Here is a 27974-nt window from a genome sequence, read left to right on the forward strand (position 1 = left end):
CGGACTCGTCTTTACTTTCTCCCTGTTTCCTGTCTCTCTTCTGCTACTCAGAGGAACGTTTAACTGGTTCTGAACTAATTTAAAGGGGCAGTTTGTAGGATTTGGCAGCTGAAACTGAAAGGGAGTGTGTGGGAGAACTACGGCGAAAATGCAAAAACATGAAAGACCTTATCTGGAGCCAGTGTTTAGTTTGTCCGTTCTGGGCTTCTGTAGAAACATGACGGCGGTAACAATCTGATAAAATCATGCAGGTTCACCCGAAACCATGAATAGCAACTTTTTTGAGCTGTGATATCTATGTTATGAATGCTGACAATACTTTTACAATAATCTTTAAATAAGAAAACAAACCTAATGTGAGTAAAAAGTAGAGCTACTCCTTGTCGTTAACACCTGCATCGTTCACAATGGATGTGAAAAAGCAAAAACAAACAATAGAAGCAGGAGATGAGATCACAGTTTGTTGTTTCAGCCCAAAGAGGGAAAAGAAGTTATCTTAAATATACACAATAGAATGCATATACTATATTTACTGCATACTAGTATATCAAGTGTATCTCAGAGGTTGTGGTATCCTTAACACATTATTATTCCTCAATACTTAAAAATATCCCTTTTATTTTTGGGAAAACAAACACGAGTTAAAGCTATAAGTTATGCAATTTCTTTACTTGCAAATGAGAATGTTGTGCAAAAGGCAATACGTGCAAAAGGTATGGCTCGTATGTATTCCCTGGTTTTCTGAGCAGAAGTGTCCATCGTGTTCCAGATAAATCCGACAGAGCTGTAATGTTTCACAGCATTTCATTCTTCAGCAAAACCTTGACGACAAGCTGTAGATCAAACATGTGAAAGTCGCTTAATGGAAATATAAAGTCCCCTGAGAAAGCAGTCAGTTCACGAGCTACTATATAGGATATTTAAAGTGATGCGATGGAAAATCTACTTATATCCAATGGCGTATGAATGGAGACCACAACCCTTTATTACTGTAATCTTGCTGCTTTCATAACCCATCTGATCTTTAGCATGCATTTGATCACATTAACTCTAATAGTGTTACGCCTCATATTCTGTCCGTCTGTATCGCTTGTGTCCTGCAGATGGCGCTCCGCTGAGTGAGCTGTCCTGGTCGTCGTCCCTGGCCGTGGTGGCCATCTCCCTCTCGGGCCTCTTCACCTTCGTCTTCCTCATGCTGGCCTGCATCTGTTGCAAGAAAAGCAAGACCGGCTTCAAGGTGGGCCTCTCCTCTTCAGCCGAACTCCATTTCTCCTCAGCTTCCACGTGAAACATGAAAAACAACATGAGGCATGAAGACGCACACTCATGAAATCACATGACGTGTTTATGGAGTCTGCAGAGATACCTGCACTCTGACTCCCTCTCTGCCCGCATGCACATTATTGCAAATGTCCTGAAGACAAAAGATTCCTCTGAGCCTCTCATTAGACCTCCATTATACTCAGTACACAAGATCTCCAGCCTCTTGTACTTAGAACACGTTGATGGGAAGTAGTTAGAGCAGCAGACAAAGATATCAGAGGCTGTGTTTATGTAGAGGATGTATTCAAGTAGAGGCTGTGTTTATGTAGAGGCTGTGTTCACGTAGAGGCTGTGTTCACGTAGAGGCTGTGTTTATGTAGAGGCTGTGTTTATGTAGAGGCTGTGTTCACGTAGAGGCTGTGTTCACGTAGAGGCTGTGTTTATGTAGAGGTTGTGTTTATGTAGAGGCTGTGTTCACGTAGAGGCTGTGTTTATGTAGAGGCTGTGTTTATGTAGAGGCTGTGTTCACGTAGAGGCTGTGTTTATGTAGAGGCTGTGTTCACGTAGAGGCTGTGTTTATGTAGAGGCTGTGTTTATGTAGAGGCTGTGTTTATGTAGAGGCTGTGTTCATGTAGAGGCTGTGTTTATGTAGAGGCTGTGTTTATGTAGAGGCTGTGTTTATGCAGAGGATGTATTCAAGTAGAGGCTGTGTTTATGTAGAGGCTGTGTTCACGTAGAGGCTGTGTTCATGTAGAGGATGTATTCAAGTAGAGGCTGTGTTTATGTAGAGGCTGTGTTTATGTAGAGGCTGTGTTTATGTAGAGGCTGTGTTCATGTAGAGGCTGTGTTTATGTAGAGGCTGTGTTCATGTAGAGGCTGTGTTTATGTAGAGGCTGTGTTCATGTAGAGGCTGTGTTTATGTAGAGGCTGTGTTCATGTAGAGGCTGTGTTTATGTAGAGGCTGTGTTCATGTAGAGGCTGTGTTTATGTAGAGGCTGTGTTTATGTAGAGGCTGTGTTTATGTAGAGGATGTATTCAAGTAGAGGCTGTGTTTATGTAGAGGCTGTGTTCACGTAGAGGCTGTGTTTATGTAGAGGCTGTGTTCATGTAGAGGCTGTGTTTATGTAGAGGATGTATTCAAGTAGAGGTTGTGTTTATGTAGAGGATGTATTCAAGTAGAGGCTGTGTTTATGTAGAGGCTGTGTTCACGTAGAGGCTGTGTTTATGTAGAGGATGTATTCAAGTTGAGGTTGTGTTTATGTAGAGGATGTATTCAAGTAGAGGCTGTGTTTATGTAGAGGATGTATTCAAGTAGAGGCTGTGTTTATGTAGAGGCTGTGTTCACGTAGAGGCTGTGTTTATGTAGAGGATGTATTCAAGTTGAGGTTGTGTTTATGTAGAGGATGTATTCAAGTAGAGGCTGTGTTTATGTAGAGGATGTATTCAAGTAGAGGCTGTGTTTATGTAGAGGCTGTGTTTATGTAGAGGCTGTGTTCATGTAGAGGCTGTGTTCATGTAGAGGATGTATTCAAGTAGAGGCTGTGTTTATGTAGAGGATGTATTCAAGTAGAGGCTGTGTTTATGTAGAGGCTGTGTTCACGTAGAGGCTGTGTTTATGTAGAGGCTGTGTTCATGTAGAGGCTGTGTTTATGTAGAGGATGTATTCAAGTAGAGGCTGTGTTTATGTAGAGGCTGTGTTCACGTAGAGGCTGTGTTTATGTAGAGGATGTATTCAAGTTGAGGTTGTGTTTATGTAGAGGATGTATTCAAGTAGAGACTGTGTTCACATAGAGGCTGTGTTTATGTAGAGGTTGTGTTTATGTAGAGGCTGTGTTCATGTAGAGGCTGTGTTTATGTAGAGGCTGTGTTTATGTAGAGGCTGTGTTCATGTAGAGGCTGTGTTTATGTAGAGGTTGTGTTTATGTAGAGGCTGTGTTCATGTAGAGGCTGTGTTTATGTAGAGGCTGTGTTCATGTAGAGGCTGTGTTTATGTAGAGGCTGTGTTAATGTATAGATGAGATTTCAACAAACATCCTCAAAGCCTCTCCTTCCTTACAACACATTAGCAATTGTTTGTAATACTTCCACATTGCATCCTCCTCCTTCTTCTTCTTCTTCTTCTTCTTCTTCTTCTTCTTCTTCTTCTTCTTCTTCTTCTTCTTCTTCTTCTTCTTCTTCTTCTTCTTCTTCTTCTTTTTGCCGCCTTTTGCTGCTATGTTTCTTGGCCCATTACGCCCAGCAGCCTGAAACATCACAGCCTCCCTCAGTCGGTACGAATGTCTATCACGTCACCTTTAAGTGCTTGTGCAGGAAATTGTCCTCGCCCACAAGATACAACCAGAATGGGAACCCTCACATAAAAACCATCGACTGTGTAAAAGAAGGGGATGTAATAATGGGTGTGGTTGCAATCTTTGATTACAGCCATTGCCATGCTTTTTTTGTTTGCTGCTGGGTGAAACATTAATGCTTGAAGTTATTATAAAGTGTATCCTCTGGGGATCATGAACATTCTGTGTTTTCCGCTTTTGAGAATTTGCAGCTTTATATTATTAAATATAAATTGCATATCTTTTGGGTTTTGGACATTTTAAGAAGTGACCTTTGGGCTGTGGAAACATGAGATCAAGTTACATTTGTATAAAACAATTAACAGATAAATCAAGACACAAAACAATTGGTTCCAGCCCATCTTTCACCTGTATACATACTTCTCCACAACAAGCCCTCACTGTGATCCAACACGATTTATTCCTCAACTACTATAACATGTTCCAGCATTAATCTGTTAACATCAGAGGTTATAATCTGCTGTGACGCTGTGAAGACACTTGATTTAAGGCTGTCGGGTGAGAGAAATGTGAGGTTTCAGTAATGAGGTATGTTGGCCTTCGGGTAAATCTCTCTCTCTCTCTCTCTCTCTCTCTCTCTCTCTCTCTCTTACAGCCTTTCTTCATTTTCTCTTCACTTTGAATGTCTTAGGGAGCACAGAGCTGCAGTGTCTGTCGCCATGTTGCGTAACATCCTGTCCTTTCTTGAACACTGTGTGTGTGTGTGTGTGTGTGTGTGTGTGTGTGTGTGTGTGTGTGTGTGTGTGTGTGTGTGTGTGTGTGTGTGTGTGTGTGTGTGTGTGTGTGTGCGCATGCAGCCGATCGAAGGCATTCAACGTGAACGATGTCTGCTTTGCGTCGGACCACCCGGCCCCGACCTGTCAGGGTGTGTCCGAGGAAGAGGAGGAGGAGGGCATGAGGAAGGGCATTACCCATGAGGCCACAGTGCATCCGGCCTCGGGGCCCCATCTGGAACTAGACACAGCCTCTCCCAGAGCAGGAAGAGGGATTTTTCAGAAAGAAAGAAAAAATAAACTTGAAGAGGAGATGAGAGAGAAGAAGCCCTCTGTGTCCCAGAGACAGGAAAGATGAGACGCTTCCTGCAGCTGGACGTCTACTGGCCGGTTGAGCTTTGGACTTCATGGTTTCAGGGTCGAAACTCTAAAGTTTGCAGCGCGATGACCTTTTCTGAAAGAATTTGTCATCGTACAGAAATAAAGGGAATTGCCATGAACGCTGATTCTGACCTTATGGAAATAATTAACTTTCCTGCTCGAGTCAGAAGAGAACTTTTATATTTCATGTGCCGGATCCAAGATGAATCCTTTATCTTTGACAGAACCAGGCTGTTTCCCACCTGTTTCTATGCTTCATGCTAAGCTAAGCTAACTGGCCGCTGGCTCTAGATTCCTATAGCTGACTCGGGGAATCATATATAATATCACTCTTTCTGCACACGGCCCTGAATCCTGACACAAAAGGTTTGAAGGGCCTTCAAGTGGTTCTGATGTGGGATCTGAACTGTGCAGGGACTCAAACACAGAGCATGCAGTGAGAAGCTTGAGTTTAATGTTAATGTCCGTGTTCATGTTAACGGCGTAGTGATGAAGATGACGGTCAGGAATGCCAGCGTGCCGCGAAGAGTCCTCACAAGTATAGCGTTAACCAAACCTATGTGCTGTCGTGGTTTTGAGGGGAAGGGGAATGCCCTGCAGATGTTCTTTGGCTTTTGGGCGAGAGAGAGAGAAGAAGAGAGGGGGTGATGTCAGATGTATAGTATGTGACCCCTCCCTCCTCCTCCTCATCCTCCTCCTCTTCCTCCCACTTGTATTTTTCTCCCTCACATTTCTGTGGGGGCTCAGTCTCCCTCCTCGTGAGGCGACCCGAGGTTCGGTCCGGCCCGTGAACTCCTCCTGCTTCCTCTCCCCAGCTTCTCCTCCTCTTTCTCTCTCTCTCTCTCTCTCTCTCTCTCTCTCTCTCTCTCTCTCTCTCTCTCTGTCTCTCTCCATCTGTCCCTCCGCCAGTGGGTCAGCTCTTCCTCCTCGTCCTCCTCGTCCTCCTCGTCCTCCTCTCTGGACTCGACAATGACCCTCTCTCTGCAGAAGGATGATGCCGCTCCTCCCCGGCACCGCCAAGCTCCTGCTGCCATGCATCCATCACACAAATGGGAACCTTGGGGGAAAGGCACTGAGTGTGTGTGTGTTTTATTGGTGTGTGTGTGAGAAAACCTGAAAGAGGTTGAGCAGCGGGCGTGTGCCAGGCCGTCCTTACCTGTGGACTCTGAAGGTAAGCTGTAGGCTGTGAGGTCACAGAGGTGTTGTGCTGATGTTTTACCAGCTGGACGGGTTTCAGTATTAAGATGGAAAAAGGGATTAAAAGGACAAACAAATGTTGATCTGTGATTATTTTTAAGAAGCTTGTTGGACAGCTGAAGAATGAAATCACAGGATTTCTCAGCAGACTTCTTGTCACTTTTTTTTTGCAGAAAAAAAACTAAGTGTAAATGTGTACATGCTTGAAACCTAAAGATCTTTTAACAATTGATGATCTGGGAAATTTCTTGCAGCAAAAAGGCCAAAAGATGATCTGGTTTTCTCAAAGTTGACGATTTGCTGCTTTTGTTTGTTTGATCTTTGAGTTCTGGACTGTTGACCGTCAAAACACTAAAACTAAAGAAAAACTATTTAAAAGATGTCAGCTTTCATTCAAGGAAATTGCAGTAGGAATGTTCTCTATTTGTTGATTTACCTTCTCACTTTATTAATGAACTCGCTGAAAACTATTCATCGTCTGCAGGCCTTAGTGCCTTTTTACTGCAGGAAGTATGGACATGAGAGAGGATGTTGCTGCTCTGTAAATGCTGGTGTGTGTGTGTGTGTGTGTGTGTGTGTGTGTGTGTGTGTGTGTGTGTGTGTGTGTGTGTGTGTGTGTGTGTGTGTGTGTGTGTGTGTGTGTGTGTGTGTGTGTGGAGAGTGAAACCACATGTTGAACAGGAGGGCGAGCGAGGCCGTGTGAAGATTCTGATTTGAGGCCAGGGGAGGGTGTGTGTGTGTGTGTGTGTGTGTGTGTGTGTGTGTGCGCGTGACAGCAGGTCATATTTTTCCAGTGTTGGGACCCCACTGCTCTCCTGCTCCCAACTAAGAGACTTTTTTTCTGACATCCGGTCGGTGGATGCAGCCAACTCCCTCCTCCTCCTCCTCCTCCTCCTCCTTCTCCTCCTCATCCTCCTCCTCATCCTCCTCCTCCTCCTCCTCCTCCTCCTCCTCCTCTCTATAGTGTCTATATTCATCTTAAAGAAGTGCAGGGGACCAAGTCAAAAGTCATTTTCCTTTTTCCTCATTATTTTGCAAATATGCTCATCGTGACATTATTTTCAATGTATGACATTCTTGCTGAGTCAGAACGTTTCTCTCTCCAGGTTTCTCTCCGTTTGCTCCCAGAAAGCATCTCACCACATCAGGCTTAAAGCTGAGGACTGAGATGTTTGTAATCTCTTGTGGGAATCCAACAGGCTTGTGTTTACTCTGTGGTGATCTCAGCTCAGAGAAACACTGCAGCGGGCCAGCACAGCTTGCCTCACTTCATCTCAGCTCTGCCTCAGTGGGCGGACCAAAATGTCATTAATTTTAAATTTTTTCTGCATCGATGCAGTCAAACTTGAATGCATAGAGTAGATATGCTCCCATTATATGATCTGTAACCCCCATAAAGGCAGATTGTGCGTCATCCCCTTCTTGCAAGTTGTGAGTCTCATGCAGTCAACCTGTTCCTTTGCGTGACCTTTGAGCTCTCGGTGCATTTCTGTGTCTGTTTTCCAGGAATTCAGGAATGTGGACGGGGATGAGTACCACGCGGAGATGTCCACCTTGGCCTCGCCGGCCTCCCCGGGCAGCCCGGACGTCTACATCCTGCCGCTCACCGAGCTGTCTCTGCCGGTCGCCAAGCAGCCGGCTCGATCCGGTGGGTTGAGTCTTCTAATCTGTGCAATGCGACTGTTGAGCGATGTCAATGTGAGCCGACTCGTGGCGAACAGCCGAGTACAAAGTAAAGTTTCCAATGAGAGAAAGTCAGCTCGAAGTTTTAGAGAAGTATGAAAAAACATGGAGCCTTGCGTTTTAAAGAAGAGGGATTTGATTGTTCGAGAGGTTACCGTAAAAAGTCGGGTTATAAGCCGCTACTTCCTTCGGTGGTTGTCGCCACTAGCTCCCCGCTGTAGCCAGCTAGTGCTGCTGCTAGCTCCCCGCTGTAGCCAGCTAGCACTGCTGCTAGCTCCCCGCTGTAGCCAGCTAGCACTGCTGCTAGCTCCCCGCTAGCTGCCCAAAAACCACCGAAGGGAGCGGGACCAGCCCCGACTCGAAGCCAGACTCGCCCGCTACCTTTGGTGGTTGTCGGGGAGCTAGCAGGAGCGCTAGCTGGCTACAGCGGGGAGCTAGCAGGGAGCTAGCAGGAGCGCTAGCTGGCTACAGCGGGGAGCTTGCAGCAGCGCGAGCTGGCTACACCGGGGAGCTAGCGGGCAGCTAGCAGCAGTGCTAGCTGGCTACAGCGGGGAGCTAGCGGGGACAACCACCGAAGGTAGTAGCGGCTTATAACCCGACTTTTTACGGCAAACTCGTTCTGCTGCATTCCAGTTTTTCTCTCATCAAATCTTTGACATCCCCGCTCTACATTTAAGATTTACACGGTTCCCCTGTTGAAAGGGATGAAATAATAGATGTATATCCAGTTTGTGAAATCCTTTTCTGCTAGTGCTTTGTAATCGACATCTTCAGTCATTTGCTGCGAGCTGATGCAACTCTTGCAACAGCTTTGTTAAAGTGCCAGCGCCTTACACTCGCCAGCACATTTCACGGGCGTGAGAGTAACGGGAGAGCGAGGAGAGGGCGGAGAGCTGTGCATCTGGCGTTAGTCAAAGTTTGTCCCCGGAGTGAGCGCCGCCCTGCCGCTGGCCCCGGGTCAGCTGGGTCTCCACCTATCCCACAATCCCTCGCTGCAGGCCCCAACAGAATGGACTCTGTGCTCCTCAGCGTTCCCTCTCTCCCACAAACATCTGCCTGTTGCGTAATAACGAGCAGGCGGCCGGCCTACGCTGCTGCTCGTAGGAATGTCCGGCATTCCAGAGCACAAAACCCCCGGCGAGAGTATTCCTTCTCTCTCTCTCTTCCTGCCTCTCTGTGACAATGGTCCTTGTTGTTGTGCGTTGCCGCCTGATAAAGCGATGACACTGGAGTGTGGCGGCACTTAATGGATCATGCCCACGCAGTCCAGTCAGGGATCAGTAGATGTAATCTCAAATAGAAGTTGATGTTTCACATTCATACAGTTTGACACACTGGTTCAGTGTTAGAAGCAAACAATGCAAATAAAGAGGGTTGGTTCACCCAAATCACAACCAATATCATGTCTAATTAAAAGCTGTGTCTGGTGCTGACGCTAGCGGTCGTGGCTACATTACCATCTTCATCCCAAGCCCTATGGTGTCCTTTGTTGTTGTGGTGTTTGTTGCACATTATTGGATGTTCAGGAACACGAATAGTCTGAAAAACATCCCATTGAACCCACTAAAAGCCCATCCTTCTTAAAAATACACACTCTCGTGCAACCAACAGATGCACATGGCTGATTGTTATACAGAATGGTGTTGATGTTTTTAATATAACATCTGTTGGATTTCATTAGTCGAACATAAGCGGAAATCCACTAAAATTGAGCTCTATCCAAATATTTTCACAAATGTTCTGCAGGAAATATGCAGAAATTCATGAGAACCCATCGCATCATGTTTTATACATTTCTGTTCCTGCTTGCTGTGAGTGTTTCCCCTCAGTGGTGGCTCATGTGGATCAGGTTCTGTTCTACATGCTGAAGGTCAGAGGAAGGAGAGGTAGTCGAGTGTTCAGTGCATTGAAAAGAATAAAGGATCGGAGAGGTTTCAGGAGTGGATATCTCAAAACCACAAATATGTGCATGGATTGAAACCACTCGGGGGTGAGAAAGAGTTTTCTCCTGATGTTCTGTGATTGGAGTAAACTGGGCCTTGAACATATGCTTTGTCCTCTGTGAATAATAGAAACCATATGGTATTACAGTTGTGGCAGAGGTCAGGGATTCGTTACTGCACCTTCAGGACGGCCTCGCCCGCTGACATCATGAAGGGAGATCGATGTTTCAATGAGGAGTGGATCCACCGTAATGCTGGAGCGTTCCCTCTCTCGTACTCGTAGTTGTTGCTCAGGATGTTTTCTTCTGTTCAGTTCAAGTTTAAGTATATTTATATGCCACCACTTCATATAAATGCAGTTTAAAAAGTGACTTTACAGGGTGACACAATGTTAAAGTTAAATTTACACAAAAGAATGAAGGGAAGTACAGAAGAATAAAGAAAGAAAAGCACAAAACCACAGAGAGGCAAATGTTATACACACATAGGAAAAGGTTATGAAGATTAAAAAATGCTGTATAAGAAAATTGAACAGAAAAGTTCTTGCTTTTCAACAAACACGGTGCGGGTTCAAGTCTCAGGTTTCACATTTCTACTGATTCCTGAGCGCTGAGGTCGACGTGGAGCCGAAGTACAAGTCTGGTTTCCTTCAGCCGACGTTCCCGTCTCCTCTGTCCTGCTGAGCGCTGGGCCCGTCCTGGGACTCTGTGGAGAGGCGGGGCTCCCAAAGAGACACCACAATGTAAGAGCTTGGCTCAGTGCGGGGCCCAGGGCCCGGGGCCCGCCCTGATGCAGCTGCTCCGGACTAATGGAGGTCACGCCCACGCAGAGAGGACACACACACACACACACACATTGAGATGTCCTCCACATGGTATCTATGCATCCTTTCCTTAACAAACACTCACTCACTCGACCTCTAAATCATCGCCATGCTGCCGTGTATAATTGAGTCGTGAGTGAATTTAAATGTCTGAGGAGTACGGCTCAGCTCCTCTGACTCCAAAGCACCGGGCTGAGGAGCGTAATGGGGTTCCATTTGTCTCTGAGTGATTTAGCCACTGTGCATTTGGCTAAAGACTTCCTGCTAGAGAGAGGAGCGAGGAGAGAGGATAGAGGAGCGAGGAGAGAGGAGAGAGGAGAGAGGAGAGGACGTCAAAGGGAGATTGAGTTAGTGTGTTGGCTGGAAAGACATCTGATAACTTAGCAGGTTAATCACAGTGTTTTCAGTTTGTCACAGTGTGGCTTTTAGAAAAAAGAACAGTAAGATAATCGCCCTCCACCCGGCTTTAGCTTACAATGACGAGACTGATAGAATGGATGTCCGCACAGTATGCAAAGTACACTATAAGAGTACACGTTGTACACTTAAAGTGTACTCTATCAGAAAAAAGACAAATAGAAATATTATAAGAGAATATATCGATGAAACGAGACGAGCAAAAAGAAGCATAAACAATAGATGTATAAAACAATATAATGTATATTTTAAATATGCAACCCAGTTGTTGTTTCTAAGGATTGAGGGGCTCACGTGCGTATGTGTGTGTGTACGAGTGTGTGTATGACTGTGTGTGCAAGTGTGTGTATGAGTGTGTGTATGAGTATGTGTATGAGTGTGCGTATGAGTGTGTGTACAAGTGTGTGTACGAGTGCGTGTACGAGTGTGTGTATGAGTGTGTGTACGAGTGTGTGTATCAGTGTGTATCAGTGTGTATGTGTGTGTGTATGAGTGTGTGTATGACTGTGCGTATGAGTGTGTGTACAAGTGTGTGTACGAGTGCGTGTACGAGTGTGTGTACGAGTGCGTGTACGAGTGTGTGTATGAGTGTGTGTACGAGTGTGTGTATCAGTGTGTATCAGTGTGTATGAGTGTGTGTACGAGTGTGTGTACGAGTGCGTGTACGAGTGTGTGTATGAGTGTGTGTACGAGTGTGTGTATCAGTGTGTATCAGTGTGTATGAGTGTGTGTACGAGTGTGTGTACGAGTGCGTGTACGAGTGTGTGTATGAGTGTGTGTACGAGTGTGTGTATCAGTGTGTATCAGTGTGTATAAGTGTGTATGAGTGTGTGTACGAGTGTGTGTACGAGTGCGTGTACGAGTGCGTGTACGAGTGTGTGTACGAGTGCGTGTACGAGTGTGTGTATGAGTGTGTGTACGAGTGTGTGTATCAGTGTGTATCAGTGTGTATGAGTGTGTGTACGAGTGTGTGTACGAGTGCGTGTACGAGTGTGTGTATGAGTGTGTGTACGAGTGTGTGTATCAGTGTGTATCAGTGTGTATGAGTGTGTGTACGAGTGTGTGTACGAGTGCGTGTACGAGTGTGTGCATGAGTGTGTGTACGAGTGTGTGTATCAGTGTGTATCAGTGTGTATGAGTGTGTGTACGAGTGTGTGTACGAGTGCGTGTACGAGTGTGTGTATGAGTGTGTGTACGAGTGTGTGTATCAGTGTGTATCAGTGTGTATGAGTGTGTGTACGAGTGTGTGTACGAGTGCGTGTACGAGTGTGTGTATGAGTGTGTGTACAAGTGTGTGTATCAGTGTGTATCAGTGTGTATGAGTGCGTGTACGAGTGCGTGTACGAGTGCGTGTACGAGTGTGTGTACGAGTGTGTGTATGTATGACTGTGCGTATGAGTGTGTGTACGAGTGCGTGTACGAGTGTGTGTATGAGTGTGTGTACGAGTGTGTGTATCGGTGTGTATCAGTGTGTATGAGTGTGTGTACGAGTGCCTGCACATCTGTAACTGATAGAGAAGTTACAGAGGAGAGGGAGAAGCCTGAGCAAATAACAATAACAATAATAACAATAATAAAAACGAGTTGGCTCCAGTCACCTTGCATGACCCTGCAGGACACTCGATACTCGTTTATACGTAGATTAGTTGTATTCACGTCAGTGACGTAGCTCATATATCGTGAAAACATCTTTCCTTGCAATTAATATATCGTTCCACTTGTTTACTCACCCAAGAACTTTTCTATTCAATGGAAATCTGCACGTTCTATTCAGACATTGTGTTAAGAAACAGACGACAAATACTATAATGCAGCCTTTGAGAAGTCTCGTCTTCCCCTCACTGTTCCACTAGTATCGTGGATATTTGAGGTGAATGTGATGGCGTTGGTGGGACTCATGGAGACGGGACCCGGATAATAGAGATAATAGAGCACTCACTGGTCCCAACTGGTGCCATGCGGCCCCGAGCAGCCAGACAATGCCGGTTATTCTGCTTCGGGCCGGAGAGAGCGTGAGTGGGTGTGAAGGAATGACCAGAAACAGGGGGAGTCCAATATGGCCGCCGCACAGTGACGGGCCTGTGGCCGCGCCACAAAGACCTGTCTGTCTTCCTCTACAGACAGAGTCTGAGCGTCATCGTGGGAGACACTGAGAGAGAGAAAGGGATGCAGGAAGGACTCGGGTCACTGAGATGCTTCAGGGAGCCGGAGGATCAGAGTCGGTGGCTCAGTGTGGAATTAGACCCGAGAGTCAGATGACATTACTTTCACGAGGACCATGGGCCACGCTCACCGGCACGGTCGGATATTTCCTTTTTGAGAGAGTTAATAACGATCGATGGATTCTACGGCGGCCACTTAAGAACCTGGATATGGTGCGTTCTGTCGTCTGTGTTATATGTATTTTGTATTATTTATTATTGGTGTTTTATGACATACCGATATTTATAAATCTCTTATCAGTACCTTATATTTACTTTAAGTTCATCCAATTCATGTTAAGCTAACTTGAAGCCAATTGAGTTGTTCTGAGAAGTCTTTCTTCTTATTTTCTGTGTATTATGACTTGAAGGGATGAGTTGAACGATGAAAGTTCAACAATGTTCTATGATAGCATGTTAGCATGTTAGCTCTGTGCTGCGTTGTATTGATTGGATCATTGGAAAGACTTTTTTTTCGAAATAGGTGAAAGTGCTTTTAGAATATTTGGACCCTCGTCCTGGTGTGAGACACATATTTTAAATTACATTTTTCAGGATGAAGGATCATTTAAACAATGAATGTTCGGGTTTGTTTTAGTTCTCTTTTATGTGAACATGCTGTTTTTAACTTTTAGTTCTTTAAGTGTTATCGTTGTTTTCGTGTGGTAAAACCTTTGTGAAAGAGATTCAATTTCTCAACAGGATTATCCCGGCTAAATAAAGGTTGAAGAAATAAACACACGAATAGATTTAATGGTTCCCTCGTTTTCTGCTCCAAGCGTCCATATTGTTTCAATCTACTAATGGTATGGAAATCAATGAGCATTGCTAATAACTTGGGCTTCCTTGGTGAGTGTGATCCATCAGAGTGAACATCAATCATCAGCAGCCAGCTTTATGTTATTGTTGCTTGATAATGTAACTTAAATGTGGAATCCTTTGAAGAGACTGCGTGGCATTACATCGTTACCGTGATGCCGCTTTGATAAAAATAAGAATGAAGCTCTTAAAGGTCTGCTAATAGATGTTTTACATCATGGAGAGTAATGGGAGCCGATGGCTAACTGGAAGGGCGATGCACATGGAGTCTGACCTCGTCCTCTCTCCATCTTCTCTTCCAGCCCTGAAATCCACGGATCTCGGCCGCCACAGTCTCCTCTACCTGAAAGAGATCGGGAATGGCTGGTTCGGGAAGGTAAGCCCACTTCCTGACGCCTCGGCCTGCAGGACAGCGGCAGGGAGCCTCACACACACCGGTTTAAAGAAAAAGAAAATGGCCGACATGATCTCCTGTGCCTTTAATGCCTGTCCCTTAAAGGGACAGTAATAACACCAGATAACAACCAGATAACATGTTGTTGTCGTTCTCTCTCGTTCTCTCCCTTCTCCGTCTCTCTCCGACTCAAACTGTTCACTCATGAATCATGCGTCCTCTCCATCCTTGTGTACCTTCACTGGGTATGTCCATCTGTGTGTGTGTGTGTGTGTGTGTGTGTGTGTGTGTGTGTGTGTGTGTGTGTGTGTGTGTCCCTTCCTGTCTCTTTGGATCCCTTCCCCTGAAACCCCTGCATGCCCGCTTCACGTCTTTGTGTTGGTCTCCGTGTGTCGGTCACTCCCACTCCGTGCTCCACTGGGTGTGTGTGTGTGTGTTGTGTGTGTGTGTGTGTGTGTGTGTGTGTGTGTGTGTGTGCACCTGTCTTCCCTGTGCGTATACACGTCTCTTTCTGACCGCCTGCAGGTTCTGCTGGGCGAGGTGAACTCGGGCCTGAGCTCCGCCCAGGTGGTGGTGAAGGAGCTCAGAGCCAGCAGCAGCGTGCAGGAGCAGATGCACTTCCTGAAGGAGGCGCAGCCTTTCCGGTATTTACCCATTCATGTATTTACCCATTCATGTATTTACCCATTCATGTATTTATACATTCATGTATTTATACATTCATGTATTTTCTCCTCTCACCTGTCACCTGTCTGTCTGGTTGGATTCATGTTCTTTCTGTCAGTGAGTGATGTAAAGTAACTCATACATTTACTTACAATTTTGAGGTATCTTCACATTTTTGGTGATTTTCCTTCACGTAACAGAGAAGGAGAGACTAATCTTCAAAATGAGAACTTGTACTTACTTGAGTCATTTTACAATAACTTCTTGTTGATGAAAAATCGTGAACATGCTGAATTTGATGTCGTATATTTTCCCAACATGTCAGTGTAGGAATGCTTTTACTTTCATTCAACTACAATGTGACAAAGCTCCTCCTCTCCTCCTCTCCTCTTCTCCTCTCCTCTCCTCCTCTGTCCTCCTCTCCTCTCCTCTCCCTTCCTCTCCTCTCCTCCTCTCTTCCTCTCCTCCTTCTCTCCTCCTCTCCTCTCCTCGTCTCCTCGTCTCCTCCCTCCTCTCCTCTCCCCTCCTCTCCTCTCCTCCTCTCCTCTTCTCTCCTCTCCTCTCCTCCTCTCCTCCTCTCCTCCTCTCCTCTCCTTCTCTCCTCCTCTCCTCCTCCTCTCCTCCCCTCCTCCCCTCGTCTCCTCGTCTCCTCCCTCCTCAGAGCCCTGCAGCACCCTGCTCTGCTGCAGTGTTTGGTCCAGTGCACTGAGGTCACTCCGTACCTGCTGGTGATGGAGTTTTGTCCACTGGTGAGTAAATATGAAGTAACTGAAAAGTATCTGAAGATGAATCAAACCCGAGTGACGCCACGACAACGCTGTATGGAAATATGTCATTTCATTGAAGGATTTTGTATTTTCTCTGTTATAATATCTGTTCCTTTGCAGCTACGTGTCTATTGACCTTTGCTCTTAATTTAACAGTGCAGTAGATCCTGTAACTCATTCAGTTCTTTACATTGAACACTTCTAGAGGAGTTTTGTAGTTTAGAGGATTTATTTGTTCATTATTGTTGGCAATGAAAACATTCTTGGCAGCTGCTGTAACTCTTTGGCGCACTACACTTGTAGTATTGATCGTCTCAGAAGATTTAACGCTGATATTTGAGGTGATGTTTAAGTAATTTAAAGAACTGTCTTCCTTCTACTTTAGATCCATTCATTCTGAATTCAATACATTGGTGATAGCTCAGTAATATCTGAACAGAACATGTTCAAATAAACCTGAGGAGGAAAGTCAGGCATAGCAAGTTAATCATTAGTAAGCCGGATGAGGATGAGGACTCATGTGTTCATCCCCAACATCTCATTACACATAACAGGACACAGATGGGTTCATCCGGTGCTCTTCCATGCAGGAGTCCAGATTCTAATACAAAGAGATGACTCTTGGCCCCGTTAAGCACAGCCCAATGACAACACTGCCCTCCAGTGGTCAGAGGCTGTAACACACACATGTATGTGTCGTTATCTCCTGTGTCCAGGGGGACGTGAAGGGTTACCTCCGGAGCTGCAGGTCCTCAGAAGCCATGACCCCTGACCCCTTGGTTCTCCAGCGGATGGCCTGTGACATCGCCTCGGGGCTCCTGCACATGCACAAGCACAACTTCACACACAGGTAGCGAGCTGTGCATGCTACTAAACGCCACGCACACGTGTGTCAATAATGAAAACGCCAGGAAAACGCGTGTCTTTTATCGGTCAGTGAGATCTGCTGCCTGCCTCTTGGTTGCTTCCTGGAACAATATCCTGGTGCTGCCTGAGTGCTCCTTCCAGACTCCAGCATCAGTGATTTTGTTGCAGGCGGTGAGCCTCGTCTCCCCAGCAAGTCAAGCCTCCATCATGAAGTATTTCTTCTTGTCATCAGCCAGCGTCTGTGCCTCGAGAATTATGACCATCCGGCAATGTTCTGGTCTTGTGTTGTCTGTTCATGAGTAATAAAGATCTGTTCCTCCCTTTGTGACTAGTGACCTGGCTTTGAGGAACTGCTTGCTGTCTGCAGACGTCTCAGTGAAGATTGGAGATTACGGCCTGGCCCAGAACAAGTACAAGGTCTGTTCAACACACAGAAAACATCAACTTAATAAGATATATTTAAGAAGTAATATATTTATATTTTGAGTATTTTGGGGGAGAAATCGATGACAAAGATAAAAGTGAACTGAGTTTGTTGTTTGCAGACACTGCCGAGCATGTGATAACCAGAAAACAGATATAGGCGAAATTAATTCACACAAAAAAAGCGAACTAAAATAGTTCATGCTAGCTTAATGCTAATGCTAAACTATTTAATCTGATGCTACATCTACGAAAAAATGAAGCATTTTACTCCACCCACGTGAGTTTCTACAGATTTGAAAGATTTGATTAAGTTCCCATAAAATAAAAAAAAAATCTTCTGTTTTGTTTTCACTGTGCAGCTGACATGAGTGAATAAAACACATTTGTAATAAGTGTGACTCTCTCCCGTCTCCCCGTCAGGATGATTACTACACCACGTCCAATCAGATGAGCGTGCCGCTGCGCTGGATCGCTCCGGAGCTGGTGGACGAGGTGCACGGAAACCTGCTGGTGGCGGACCAGACCCAGCACAGCAACATGTGGTAGGACACACACACACACACACACACACACACACACACACACGTTATTTGTCATTTGGTCTCTAAAACTAAAGATTTCATGGCAATAAAGTGTAGTTTTAAAACGTTTTGGGGTATAAAGTGAACAGGGGCGGTTTTGGGCACGGGCGACCCGGGCAGCTGCCCGGGGCGGAACTTTTTTATGACACGTAGGGGGCGGCACGTAATTACATGTAGAACCGCCACTGAAAGTGAAGATGTATTTACTATATGTATATCAGTGCTCACAGACTGAGATAACTAATAATTACTTTGATTGCCAAGCAAATATTGATTGTTTTTTGGAGGGGGGTCAGGCCGGGATGGAGATTGGGCTTCTAGGGTCGAGTGGCTTCAGAAATACATCACATTTATGCTTTTTTTTTTATTGTTAATGATAGTTTTATTCATACTGCATTTTGCTAAAATGGGCTGAGAGAACTGGCCCAAAACATACAAACTGACATTGAACTCCCCCGATAGAATGATTATTAATCTGACATAGAATGATGTCAGATTAATAAAAAACACAAGGAAGGAAACAAGATAATAAAACATCATCAAGCAGCTGGATGAAGTATTTGTACATAAGGAGCGAGATGACGTTCACTTGTTCTGTTGGCTGTTTTTCCTGTTTCACGACGTCCGTGTCCTCCCGTGTCTCAGGTCTCTGGGCGTCACCATCTGGGAGTTGTTTGAGTTGGGCAACCAGCCCTACAGGCACTACTCTGACCGACAGGTGCTGACCTACGCCGTGAGGGAGCAGCAGCTGCGACTGCCCAAGCCGCTGCTCAAAGTGCCCCTGGCTGAGCGCTGGTGAGACCCGAACCCATGCAGAAACATCGTGAGACAGTTGGGTCGAACATAGCCAAACACAATACTCAGAGAAACACTCAAAAATCATTGCTTCCTGCTAATTGTGTTAGCTTTACAGTCTATTATTGACTGATTCAATATCTTATCTTCACGAATGATCACATTACATGTATTGCAACAGAAATATCTGGAGATGTGGCATGTTCCCTTTTCATATCTTGTGGAGGTGAGTTTGGACCAAAGCGGTTGCCCTAGCAATACTATAGTATATTTTACTTTTTCATCTTCTTGTGCCTGGGCTCCTCAGGTACGAGGTGATGCAGTTCTGCTGGCTCCAGCCTGAGCAGAGGCCCAATGCCGAGGAGGTCCACCTGCTGCTCAGCTACCTGTGTGCCAAGGGGGCCAGCGAGGCCGAGGAGGACTTTGAGAGACGATGGAACTCCCTGCGTCCCGACACCGTATTCAACGGCCACCGCGGCGCCTCGGTTATGTCACGAGACCACCCCTCGTCGACCTCCTCCTCTTTTCCCCTCCTCGAGCATTTTTCAGCCGGTGACGGCTACCACTCGGAGTCCGGGGACGACATACTCACGGTCACGGAGACCAGCCGCGGCCTGAACTTTGAGTACAAGTGGGAGCAAGCCAGAGCGGACCAGTCTTACAGCGCCCCGGACTCCTCCAGCACCCTGTGCCAGGTCGACCATCATCACCAGGAGGCATTCTACCCCCCTGGGGGCATCGTGGGAGGCTGCCCCACGGAGAGTCTCAGCTACGGACTTTCTCCTACTTACTACCAATCAAAACATCTCCACGCTCCAGGCATACTTCCCGTCCTCAGTGCCCACAGCCCCTCGGTGAGCAGTGAATACTACATCCGCATCGAAGAGCCGGTGGACTGTAACATTGATCTGGACTACACCATGTGCTCCTACAGCCCAGACTACCAAGGCAGCAGCGGGAGCTTTCTGACTGGGAGTGCCGACTCAGGCGAGTGCATGGGCTGCCCGTCACAGACCAAGGACACGGGTCCCTTTTGGTCAGCGGACATCCATAAGTCAGATCTGTACGACTCGAACGACTCAAGTCCCGCTATCTCCCTGACCATGGAGCCCCTCTTGGGGCAAGCGTTGGACAGTAGCCCACTACGACCCTGGGAGTCCAGTCACTATGTGTCCTATAAAGACAGAGACGGGGGTTACTACTACGAGCACTCGCCCCCTCTGGGAATAGATCACTATCTGATCGGACGCCAGTCCTCTAGTGAGCGTCATCAGGAGAGCTGGGGGTCCCGGAGCCTGCGACAGGCCTTGGGTGAGTTGGAGAGATCCCCCGCCGTGAACAGTGCATCTCAACAGGCCTACAGAGACGCATACATGGACACGAGTCAGGCCTCCGTCATAGGAAAGAACGTGACGGGGGGCTACTACGACATGATGGGCTCCCTGAGGAAGACGATGCCCGGCCACACCGGGCACAGCAGCCACTCGGTCAGTATCGACATGGAGACGGAGGGGGCGCTCTTCATCGGGCACCGAGACAGCGACACAGAGGAGGAAGAAGAGGACATATTTGCTGAGCGACACACCTGCAACACTTGGCCTTCGAAACACCGCCACAGCAGCGTGGGTCGCCACAGCAGCGTGGGTCGCCACAGCAGCGTGGGTCGCCACAGCAGCGCGGGTCACCACAGACGCGCAAGCCACAGCTGCAGACAGGATGCTTACGTGGACTTCCACTACACAATGCCAAGCACAGACATCGAAGACTCCTGGCCAGAGGAGCATAGCCTGGCCTTCCACTCTCTTCCCAAACCCGTTGACTATCTCGAGTCCCACCAGGCCAAAGACAACAGTGCCTGTCTGAGTCTGAGCAAACATCAGGCGATGGTGCCCTCGGACAACTGCAACGCCTACATCTACCTGTGCCACGAGGGCGAGGCTCCGGTGTCGGCATCTGGAGAGTGCTGCCACTCGCTCTTTGTGGACCCGCTCACGGGCCTGCTGGTCAGAAACAGCAGCTACGGTCACAGCAGCTACGATCACAGCAGCTACATCAGCGATAAGGTCATCGACCTCCCGAGCAATGACGAGATGATCAATCTGTCACCGGCTCCAGGGGGCCCCGTTGTAGCCAAACCCTCCTTGATGAAGACCGAGGACAGCAGAGAGCAGTTTGTCGACCTGACTGATGAAGCACCCTTCAGAGAGAAGAGGGAGGATGTAATCAAAGAAAACCCGATGACGCAAAAGCCGACGGAGCCTGAAATAGAAGAGGTGACCCTGACAATGAGTGCAACCACTCCGCCCCCTGATGACAACATGCACGTGATGGTGGCCCTCACGGACCCGCAGTCCGAGTTGAGTCACACCGGCGACAGCGGCGTCGACCGCGAGGGCTCCAGCGTGAGCCTCGCCGATATCCTCGACTGCAGCGATGACGACGACATCACGGACGACATCACAGACGTCACCTCGGGCATCTTCGCAGACGAGTCCAGCGAGCTGAGCGCCTCTCCTGCCTTCAAGTCGCTGCAGAAGCAGGTGGGGACTCCCGATTCCATGGATTCCATGGATCTGCCGTCCACGGCCGGGTCTTGTGAAGGCTTCAGCCCCGCGTCCTCCCACCCTTCCAGCTCACCCAAAGCTATGGACAGTGGCTACGACACGGAAAATAATGAGAGCCCTGAGTTTGTACCCAAAGAGCCTCATGAAGCCCGCGAACAACCTCTTGGAAATCCTCCCCTTCATACGAAAATGGACGAGGACAAGGAGCTGGAGGAGCAGGAAGTCGAGGACAAAGTGGAGAGAGAGGCGGAACCGCCATTGGCTGAAGATTCGGCCTCAGGAGCCTCACAGACCGGCGACCACGGCCTTCTACCGCTCAGCGATAAGACGCCATACAGAGACTCTGCCTACTTTTCAGACTACGAGAACGACAGGCAGTCCAGGGACGAAGGGGAAGAACTGCCGGAGACAGTGAGAGATGAAGAAAATGTTGAAAAGGAACAACTCTCGGGAGAAAGGAAGGGCGAGAAAAGGAAGAATGAGGAGGAGGAAGAGCTAAATGACGCCGTCGTAAACAAAGACCTTAAACTTGACATGAAACACATATCAACAGGAGGAGCAGACTCGTCATCTCCACTGGAGATCGACGCATATTTGACTGAAGAGTGTGAGCAGGATGAGGTGCTACAGGTGGAGCCCTCGGACGGCGCTTCAATAGCGGAGGGCGGGCTGGATGAATGGCCCTCTCAGGAAGAGAGCTCGTCCCTCGGAGACTGGGCGGCAGAGGTGGTGGGGGCCATGGAAGAAGCCATCGGCGCCCTGAATGGAGATCGCACCTCCGACATTAAGGAGGAGGAGGAAGAGGAGGAAGAAGAGGAAGATGCAGAAGACTCTGTTCTAGATTTTGAGACAACAGAAGAGCCAGAGATCAAGACGATTCAAAGTAGACCTTCGGGGACATCCGGTGAAACCCTGCACACTTTGCCCAAAGACGAGGTGGCCTTGCAGCATGCGGCGAGCACCCGGCGGTTTTCCTCGTCCTCCCCTCCACCTCCAGCCGCCCCGCCCATTCCTCCGCCGGCGGCAACGGAGGACCGAGGGTCACTGGCCAACGGGGAAGAGGCGGACGAGGAGGACGGCGACACCGACGACAGCGACGAGTCGGACGAGGAGCTGCGGATCTACAGCGTGCAGGAGCAGAGTGGCGGGGAGGAGAGCGAGGACGAGTGCCACCCGGTGCCCATCGTGGTGAGCGACGCTGGCGGAGACCTCAAGCTGCGCAGCCTCCTCAGGGTGCCCACCGGGCCCACAGCGGAGCACCCGGAGGAGGAGCGCAAGAAGAAGACGGTGTCTTTTTTTGACGACGTCACCGTATACCTGTTCGATCAGGTGAGTTGCAGAGAGATTATCTTCACACAGTTTAATTCATTAATTAATATTTCAAATTAATTAACCCTTTAAGCCCATACCTAACCCTAACCCTAACAACCCTAGCCCCCCATCCTATTTATTGTTTGAGTTGTGTTGTGTGAGGTTGTACATCGGGATTATATATTATTGTAGCCCTGATTTTTATGTTTAATTTGATACCTAACATGTTTTTTTTTTTGGGGGGGGAGGGATTTATACCATGATTTTTTCTTGATTTTCCTGATAGAAAAGGGTCCCCCAATTGGGGGACGCTAGGGCTTTGAATTTGTGTTTCAATACAAAGACACGACTATTTGTACCTCTCTTTTTTTGTGATTATATTGTTTACACGAGCACGATGTTTTTCATAGATTAGCCTTTTAATAGCAAACGACAGCTCGGCTTGGGGTCACCTACAGATGACTCATTAACCTTTATGGGGTAGCCCTAAATGTAAGTATTGTTATTATGCAATAACAAACAAGACTTTAGTTAACAAACTATTGTCTGCTTAACAGCAAATGGTGGACAATGAATTTGAGCACAGAGAAGATAAAAAACAGGTTATTTTTCTAAGAAGTTAGTGAAAACCCATTTCTGCCAGTAAAATAAATTTAAAAAAATTAACTGTATATAAAAAATAAACATTTCTAGCTTTGTTTTTTTTACATTTCTGCACTATGTATCTATGGAAGATAGCAGGAAGGAGAAGAAGAAAAAGAAGTTAAAACACACGATAATCATAACTTACCATGGGTACATGACTTGCTAGTTTTGCTAATACGTTGGCTGTAACAATCTGGGAAGCCAGTGGAGTTGTAGAGTCTGTGTATCTGTGCAGCTTTCTTTGATTTGAAGTGCATCTCACAGTTTATTATCTTCACCGCCTCTAGGAAAGCCCGACTAAAGAGCTGGCTGAGCGTGACTTCCCTCTCGGAGGAGAGGGTCAGAGTTCACGGAGCAAATCCCAAGAAAGGCTCAACGCCTCGGACGACTCCTCAGACGGGAACGTCTCAGAGGAGAGTGAGTACAGGAAGGCGTTCCTTAACGGAGATATGCTGCTGATGTGAACACAGAGACGATAAGTATCTAAATATCGTATTGTGGTCTGTTCCCAGGTGCAGGGTATGAGTGGGAGGACGACTTCCCCCTGCTCCCTCTGTCCACTTCCTCGGTCGCACCACGTGACGCCCCCAAAGCGCCGGACCCCAAACCGGCGGTGCAGTTCTCCCGCTTCACCGTCTCCCCGTCCAGCGTGTCCCGCTTCTCCATCACTCACATCTCCGACTCTGACATGGACTCCGCGGGAGGTTGGTGTCACCATGTTTCCTCATAACACGTTAGTGTTCTCGGGTTAAAGACGTTAGTGTTCTAGGGTTAAAGACGTTAGTGTTCTAGGGTTAAATACGTTAGTGTTCTAGGGTTAAATACGTTAGTGTTCTAGGGTTAAATACGTTAGTGTTCTAGGGTTAAATACGTTAGTGTTCTAGGGTTAAAGATGTTAGTGTTCTAGGGTTAAAGATGTTAGTGTTCTAGGGTTAAAGACGTTAGTGTTCTAGGGTTAAATACGTTAGTGTTCTAGGGTTAAATACATTAGTGTTCTAGGGTTAAATACGTTAGTGTTCTAGGGTTAAATACATTAGTGTTCTAGGGTTAAATACGTTAGTGTTCTAGGGTTAAATACGTTAGTGTTCTAGGGTTAAAGATGTTAGTGTTCTAGGGTTAAAGATGTTAGTGTTCTAGGGTTAAATACGTTTGTGTCCTAGGGTTAAAGATGCTAATGTTCTAGGGTTAAAGATATTAGTGTTCTAGGGTTAAAGACGTTAGTGTTCTAGGGATAAAGATGTTAGTGTTCTAGGGTTAAATGCATTAGTGTCCTAGGGTTGAAGACGTTAGTGTTCTAGGATTAAAGATGTTAGTGTTCTAGGGTTAAAGACGTTAGTGTCCTAGGGTTAAATACGTTAGTGTTCTCGGGTTAAAGACATTAGTGTCCTAGGGTTAAAGATGTTAGTGTTCTAGGGTTAAATGCATTAGTGTCCTAGGGTTGAAGACGTTAGTGTTCTAGGATTAAAGATGTTAGTGTTCTAGGGTTAAAGACATTAGTGTCCTAGGGTTAAATACGTTAGTGTTCTAGGGTTAAAGACGTTAGTGTTCTAGGGTTAAAGATGTTAATGTTCTAGGGTTAAAGATGTTAATGTTCTAGGGTTAAATACGTTAGTGTTCTAGGGTTAAAGACGTTAGTGTTCTAGGGTTAAAAATGTTAATGTTCTAGGGTTAAAGATGTTAATGTTCTAGGGTTAAATACGTTAGTGTTCTAGGGTTAAAGACGTTAGTGTTCTAGGGTTAAATACGTTAGTGTTCTAGGGTTAAAGATGTTAGTGTTCTAGGGTTAAATACGTTAGTGTTCTAGGGTTAAAGACGTTAGTGTTCTAGGGTTAAATACGTTAGTGTTCTAGGGTTAAAGATGTTAGTGTTCTAGGGTTAAAGATGTTTGTGTTCTCGGGTTAAAGACGTTAGTGTCCTAGGGTTAAAGATGTTAGTGTTCTAGGGTTAAATGCATTAGTGTCCTAGGGTTGAAGACGTTAGTGTTCTAGGATTAAAGATGTTAGTGTTCTAGGGTTAAAGACGTTAGTGTCCTAGGGTTAAATACGTTAGTGTTCTCGGGTTAAAGACATTAGTGTCCTAGGGTTAAAGATGTTAGTGTTCTAGGGTTAAATGCATTAGTGTCCTAGGGTTGAAGACGTTAGTGTTCTAGGATTAAAGATGTTAGTGTTCTAGGGTTAAAGACATTAGTGTCCTAGGGTTAAATACGTTAGTGTTCTAGGGTTAAAGACGTTAGTGTTCTAGGGTTAAAGATGTTTATGTTCTAGGGTTAAAGATGTTAATGTTCTAGGGTTAAAGACGTTAGTGTTCTAGGGTTAAAGACGTTAGTGTTCTAGGGTTAAAGATGTTAATGTTCTAGGGTTAAAGATGTTAATGTTCTAGGGTTAAATACGTTAGTGTTCTAGGGTTAAAGACGTTAGTGTTCTAGGGTTAAATACGTTAGTGTTCTAGGGTTAAAGATGTTAGTGTTCTAGGGTTAAATACGTTAGTGTTCTAGGGTTAAAGACGTTAGTGTTCTAGGGTTAAATACGTTAGTGTTCTAGGGTTAAAGATGTTAGTGTTCTAGGGTTAAAGATGTTAATGTTCTGAACGTTCCATTCTGTCTCTTGCAGGAAGCAGCGAGGACGGCGATAAAGAATAACGAGCCCCATACATTTGCCTTCTCTCCCTGACGACGACTCAGCCTGCTAGCATGACTTCTGATGTATTAATTTTTTAGAAACACAAGACAGTGCCTCTTGCCGTCCTTGGACACTTTTGAAAGGTCCGACTTACCGACCTGAGCTGTTTTAGAATGCTGAAAAAAAGAGAATGGTTAATATATATATATATACACAGTTTACAGAATATTAATATATACTGTATGTATGGTGTAAAGAATCTATGAAAGCAGGAAGGAACTTTGTACATATTTTTCAGATCAAAGAGACACAATGGAAGGACAGACCAGATCACATTTCACCTCTTTCACTTCTTAGTTCACGACGGGAAGCGTCCAAGAGAGTGGAACCTCCTGGACTCTAATGGTTATCCATACTGGTCAAACTGGTACCGTGTCATTAAAGACGTCCACTTTTTCATCAGAGGATCGACAACAACGGCTCCACGGACTTTGTACTTTTTAGGAAACTGCTTTACTCGTCTTAATAAATCTCAACGAGAATCCTTTAGGTATCACGAGTAATACATTGTTCATATTCGGCTTCATCCAGAGACGAAGGAAGCGAATGGGTCACGTTTGGTGACGCAATGTTTTTGTTTTTTTTAGGAAACAGCTGATGGAACCTGGACAATGTGATATTCTGTGACTCTTTTCTTTTGTATCAGGACCACTACTGTACCGGTGGACATGCGGCTCGAGCTCTCCACCATCTCGACCAGCCGCTCTTTGTCGTAAACATCCAGCACAACGTGGACGACCTTCAGACGTAACCGGTTCATCAAATGAAGCGATGCATAGTTTCAAGCATCTGCAAAGCGGGTTCTATAGGAACGTATGAACTAGAGACGCAACAAGAGACACACACACACAGTCAGGGAAATCCTTTTTTCACGTCTGAGACCGTCTGGACCGCCACATGACAACAATAGTTCTCTAATAATAATGATGACGTAATGCAATATGGAGGAAATCCTTATCACAATATATGTCATATTGTTTATCATCACTATCAAATAACACTCGGCAAATCAAGGTCCGTCATCACATTGATGCAAAGATCAAGTAAATCCAATAAGCAGTAGTATCAATATTCATTCACAACAATATTCGCAATACCACCAGAGATATGGAAGATAAGCTGGATAGTTTTCTTATTCATGCTCAGTATTCATCATCGTGTCGCCCGACCCTCCAGGCCTACGTTTCAAAACACAAACGGTATTTTAAAAAGCTGTTCAATAAATCATATTTCTGCCTGCGCATTAGTCTGAACACACGTGCTTTTTGCGTCTGTAAATCTGCACATTATTTTTACAGTATTTCTCAGCTTCTGCTCGCCGTATATCGGCACAGTGTCACGTGCTCGGTGATGTTTTCCTCGTTATAATTTGGGTTCAAAGAAAGAAAGAATGAAAATCTGAGCGGTAACAGAATGAGATTTAACAGCACATTTAAAGCTGAAGTAAAAAATAAAGAAAACGCGTGGAGCCTCGTGGCTTTTAGGCGGGACAGATGAGTCCCGTGTTGACGGGCCGTGACCTTGAAGTGACCCCTGATGACCTCGAGGGCTGCTGGATGAGCTGCCGGTCGCCTCCTTTTCTAAACGTCCTCTCAGTGTCCGTCTTCAATACTCTAACAGTGGAGCGTCACCATCCGTGACCCTGGTCTCTGGACAGGAAGTCCTTCAGGAGCAGTGGCGTGCCGTGCGGCTGCGTGCGAGCGAAGGTTCCACGCCTCGTGTTTTATCGTTGCCAAAGAGAAGTCGTGTTGTGTTCAGGAGCAACAGCTGGTGCTGTTTTTACCCAACATGGAGACGACAAAAAGCTTTGGCCTGGTCGTGAAAGAAAACATGGAGGTTTTGGTTTGGATGCTGTTGGTAACATGTCTCCCCCCAAAACCTGCTCACATCTTTACTTTCTGTACCTTCTATCAAATATCAATAAAGTCTGTTTTACACATCTTAAGATATCGGAGTTTTCATTCATTTTCATAACATACTATATCTTGACTTATATACTAAATACTTAACTTCACTCAATCAAAGCCAATACTCTAAACATATAGAGCTATGTTATATATTAAATTAAAATATAGCAAATATAGTTACGATAAGAAAATACAACTTTTAATTATTTTTTATATAATTTATAAAAAATAAAATAAATGTATTATTCCTTTTCTGTGCACTATGATAAACCAATATACCAGTGACACATATATGAATGTATTATCTATGTTCCCAAGGGTTTTCTGTATATTATATATTTTTTAATTATTCAAATAGGTCTTGTGGTTGAGGAGATAATCAGTATTTAGTATGTGAATATTAACCATTTGGATCTTCAGGAAAACGAGGCTTGATACCATAAGGTTATGCCATATCTTTCTTTTTATGGCATACTATACTACAACTTTACTTTCAGACATACTTTATGATTGTTATGTTGTGCTATACCTTTTTCTTTTTTTACATTTCTATGAAATACCATTATTTTTCATGACCAATGT

At 45.8% G+C, this 27974-nt stretch overlaps 1 protein-coding gene across 1 annotated transcript in view; it reads left to right on the plus strand.

Annotated features, from left to right (window-relative positions):
• Positions 1-25978, plus strand: part of aatkb (apoptosis-associated tyrosine kinase b) — a gene marked incomplete at its 5' end in the record, with an annotated part of 49457 nt that extends 23479 nt beyond the window's left edge. The window contains 14 exons of the mRNA XM_079237957.1: positions 1104-1237; positions 7412-7553; positions 14094-14167; positions 14320-14430; positions 14711-14829; positions 15513-15600; positions 16335-16468; positions 16818-16902; positions 17332-17453; positions 18138-18287; positions 18595-22180; positions 23095-23224; positions 23320-23511; positions 25417-25978. Coding sequence (XP_079094083.1) covers positions 1104-1237; positions 7412-7553; positions 14094-14167; positions 14320-14430; positions 14711-14829; positions 15513-15600; positions 16335-16468; positions 16818-16902; positions 17332-17453; positions 18138-18287; positions 18595-22180; positions 23095-23224; positions 23320-23511; positions 25417-25445 — 5096 coding nt within the window. The 3' untranslated portion in view covers positions 25446-25978. The remainder of the gene's footprint in view (positions 1-1103; positions 1238-7411; positions 7554-14093; positions 14168-14319; positions 14431-14710; positions 14830-15512; positions 15601-16334; positions 16469-16817; positions 16903-17331; positions 17454-18137; positions 18288-18594; positions 22181-23094; positions 23225-23319; positions 23512-25416) is intronic.
• Positions 25979-27974: the final 1996 nt, after the last annotated feature.

This window comes from Taurulus bubalis (assembly GCF_910589615.1).
Source record: "Taurulus bubalis genome assembly, chromosome: 2".
NCBI classification, from domain to species: Eukaryota; Metazoa; Chordata; class Actinopteri; order Perciformes; family Cottidae; genus Taurulus; species Taurulus bubalis.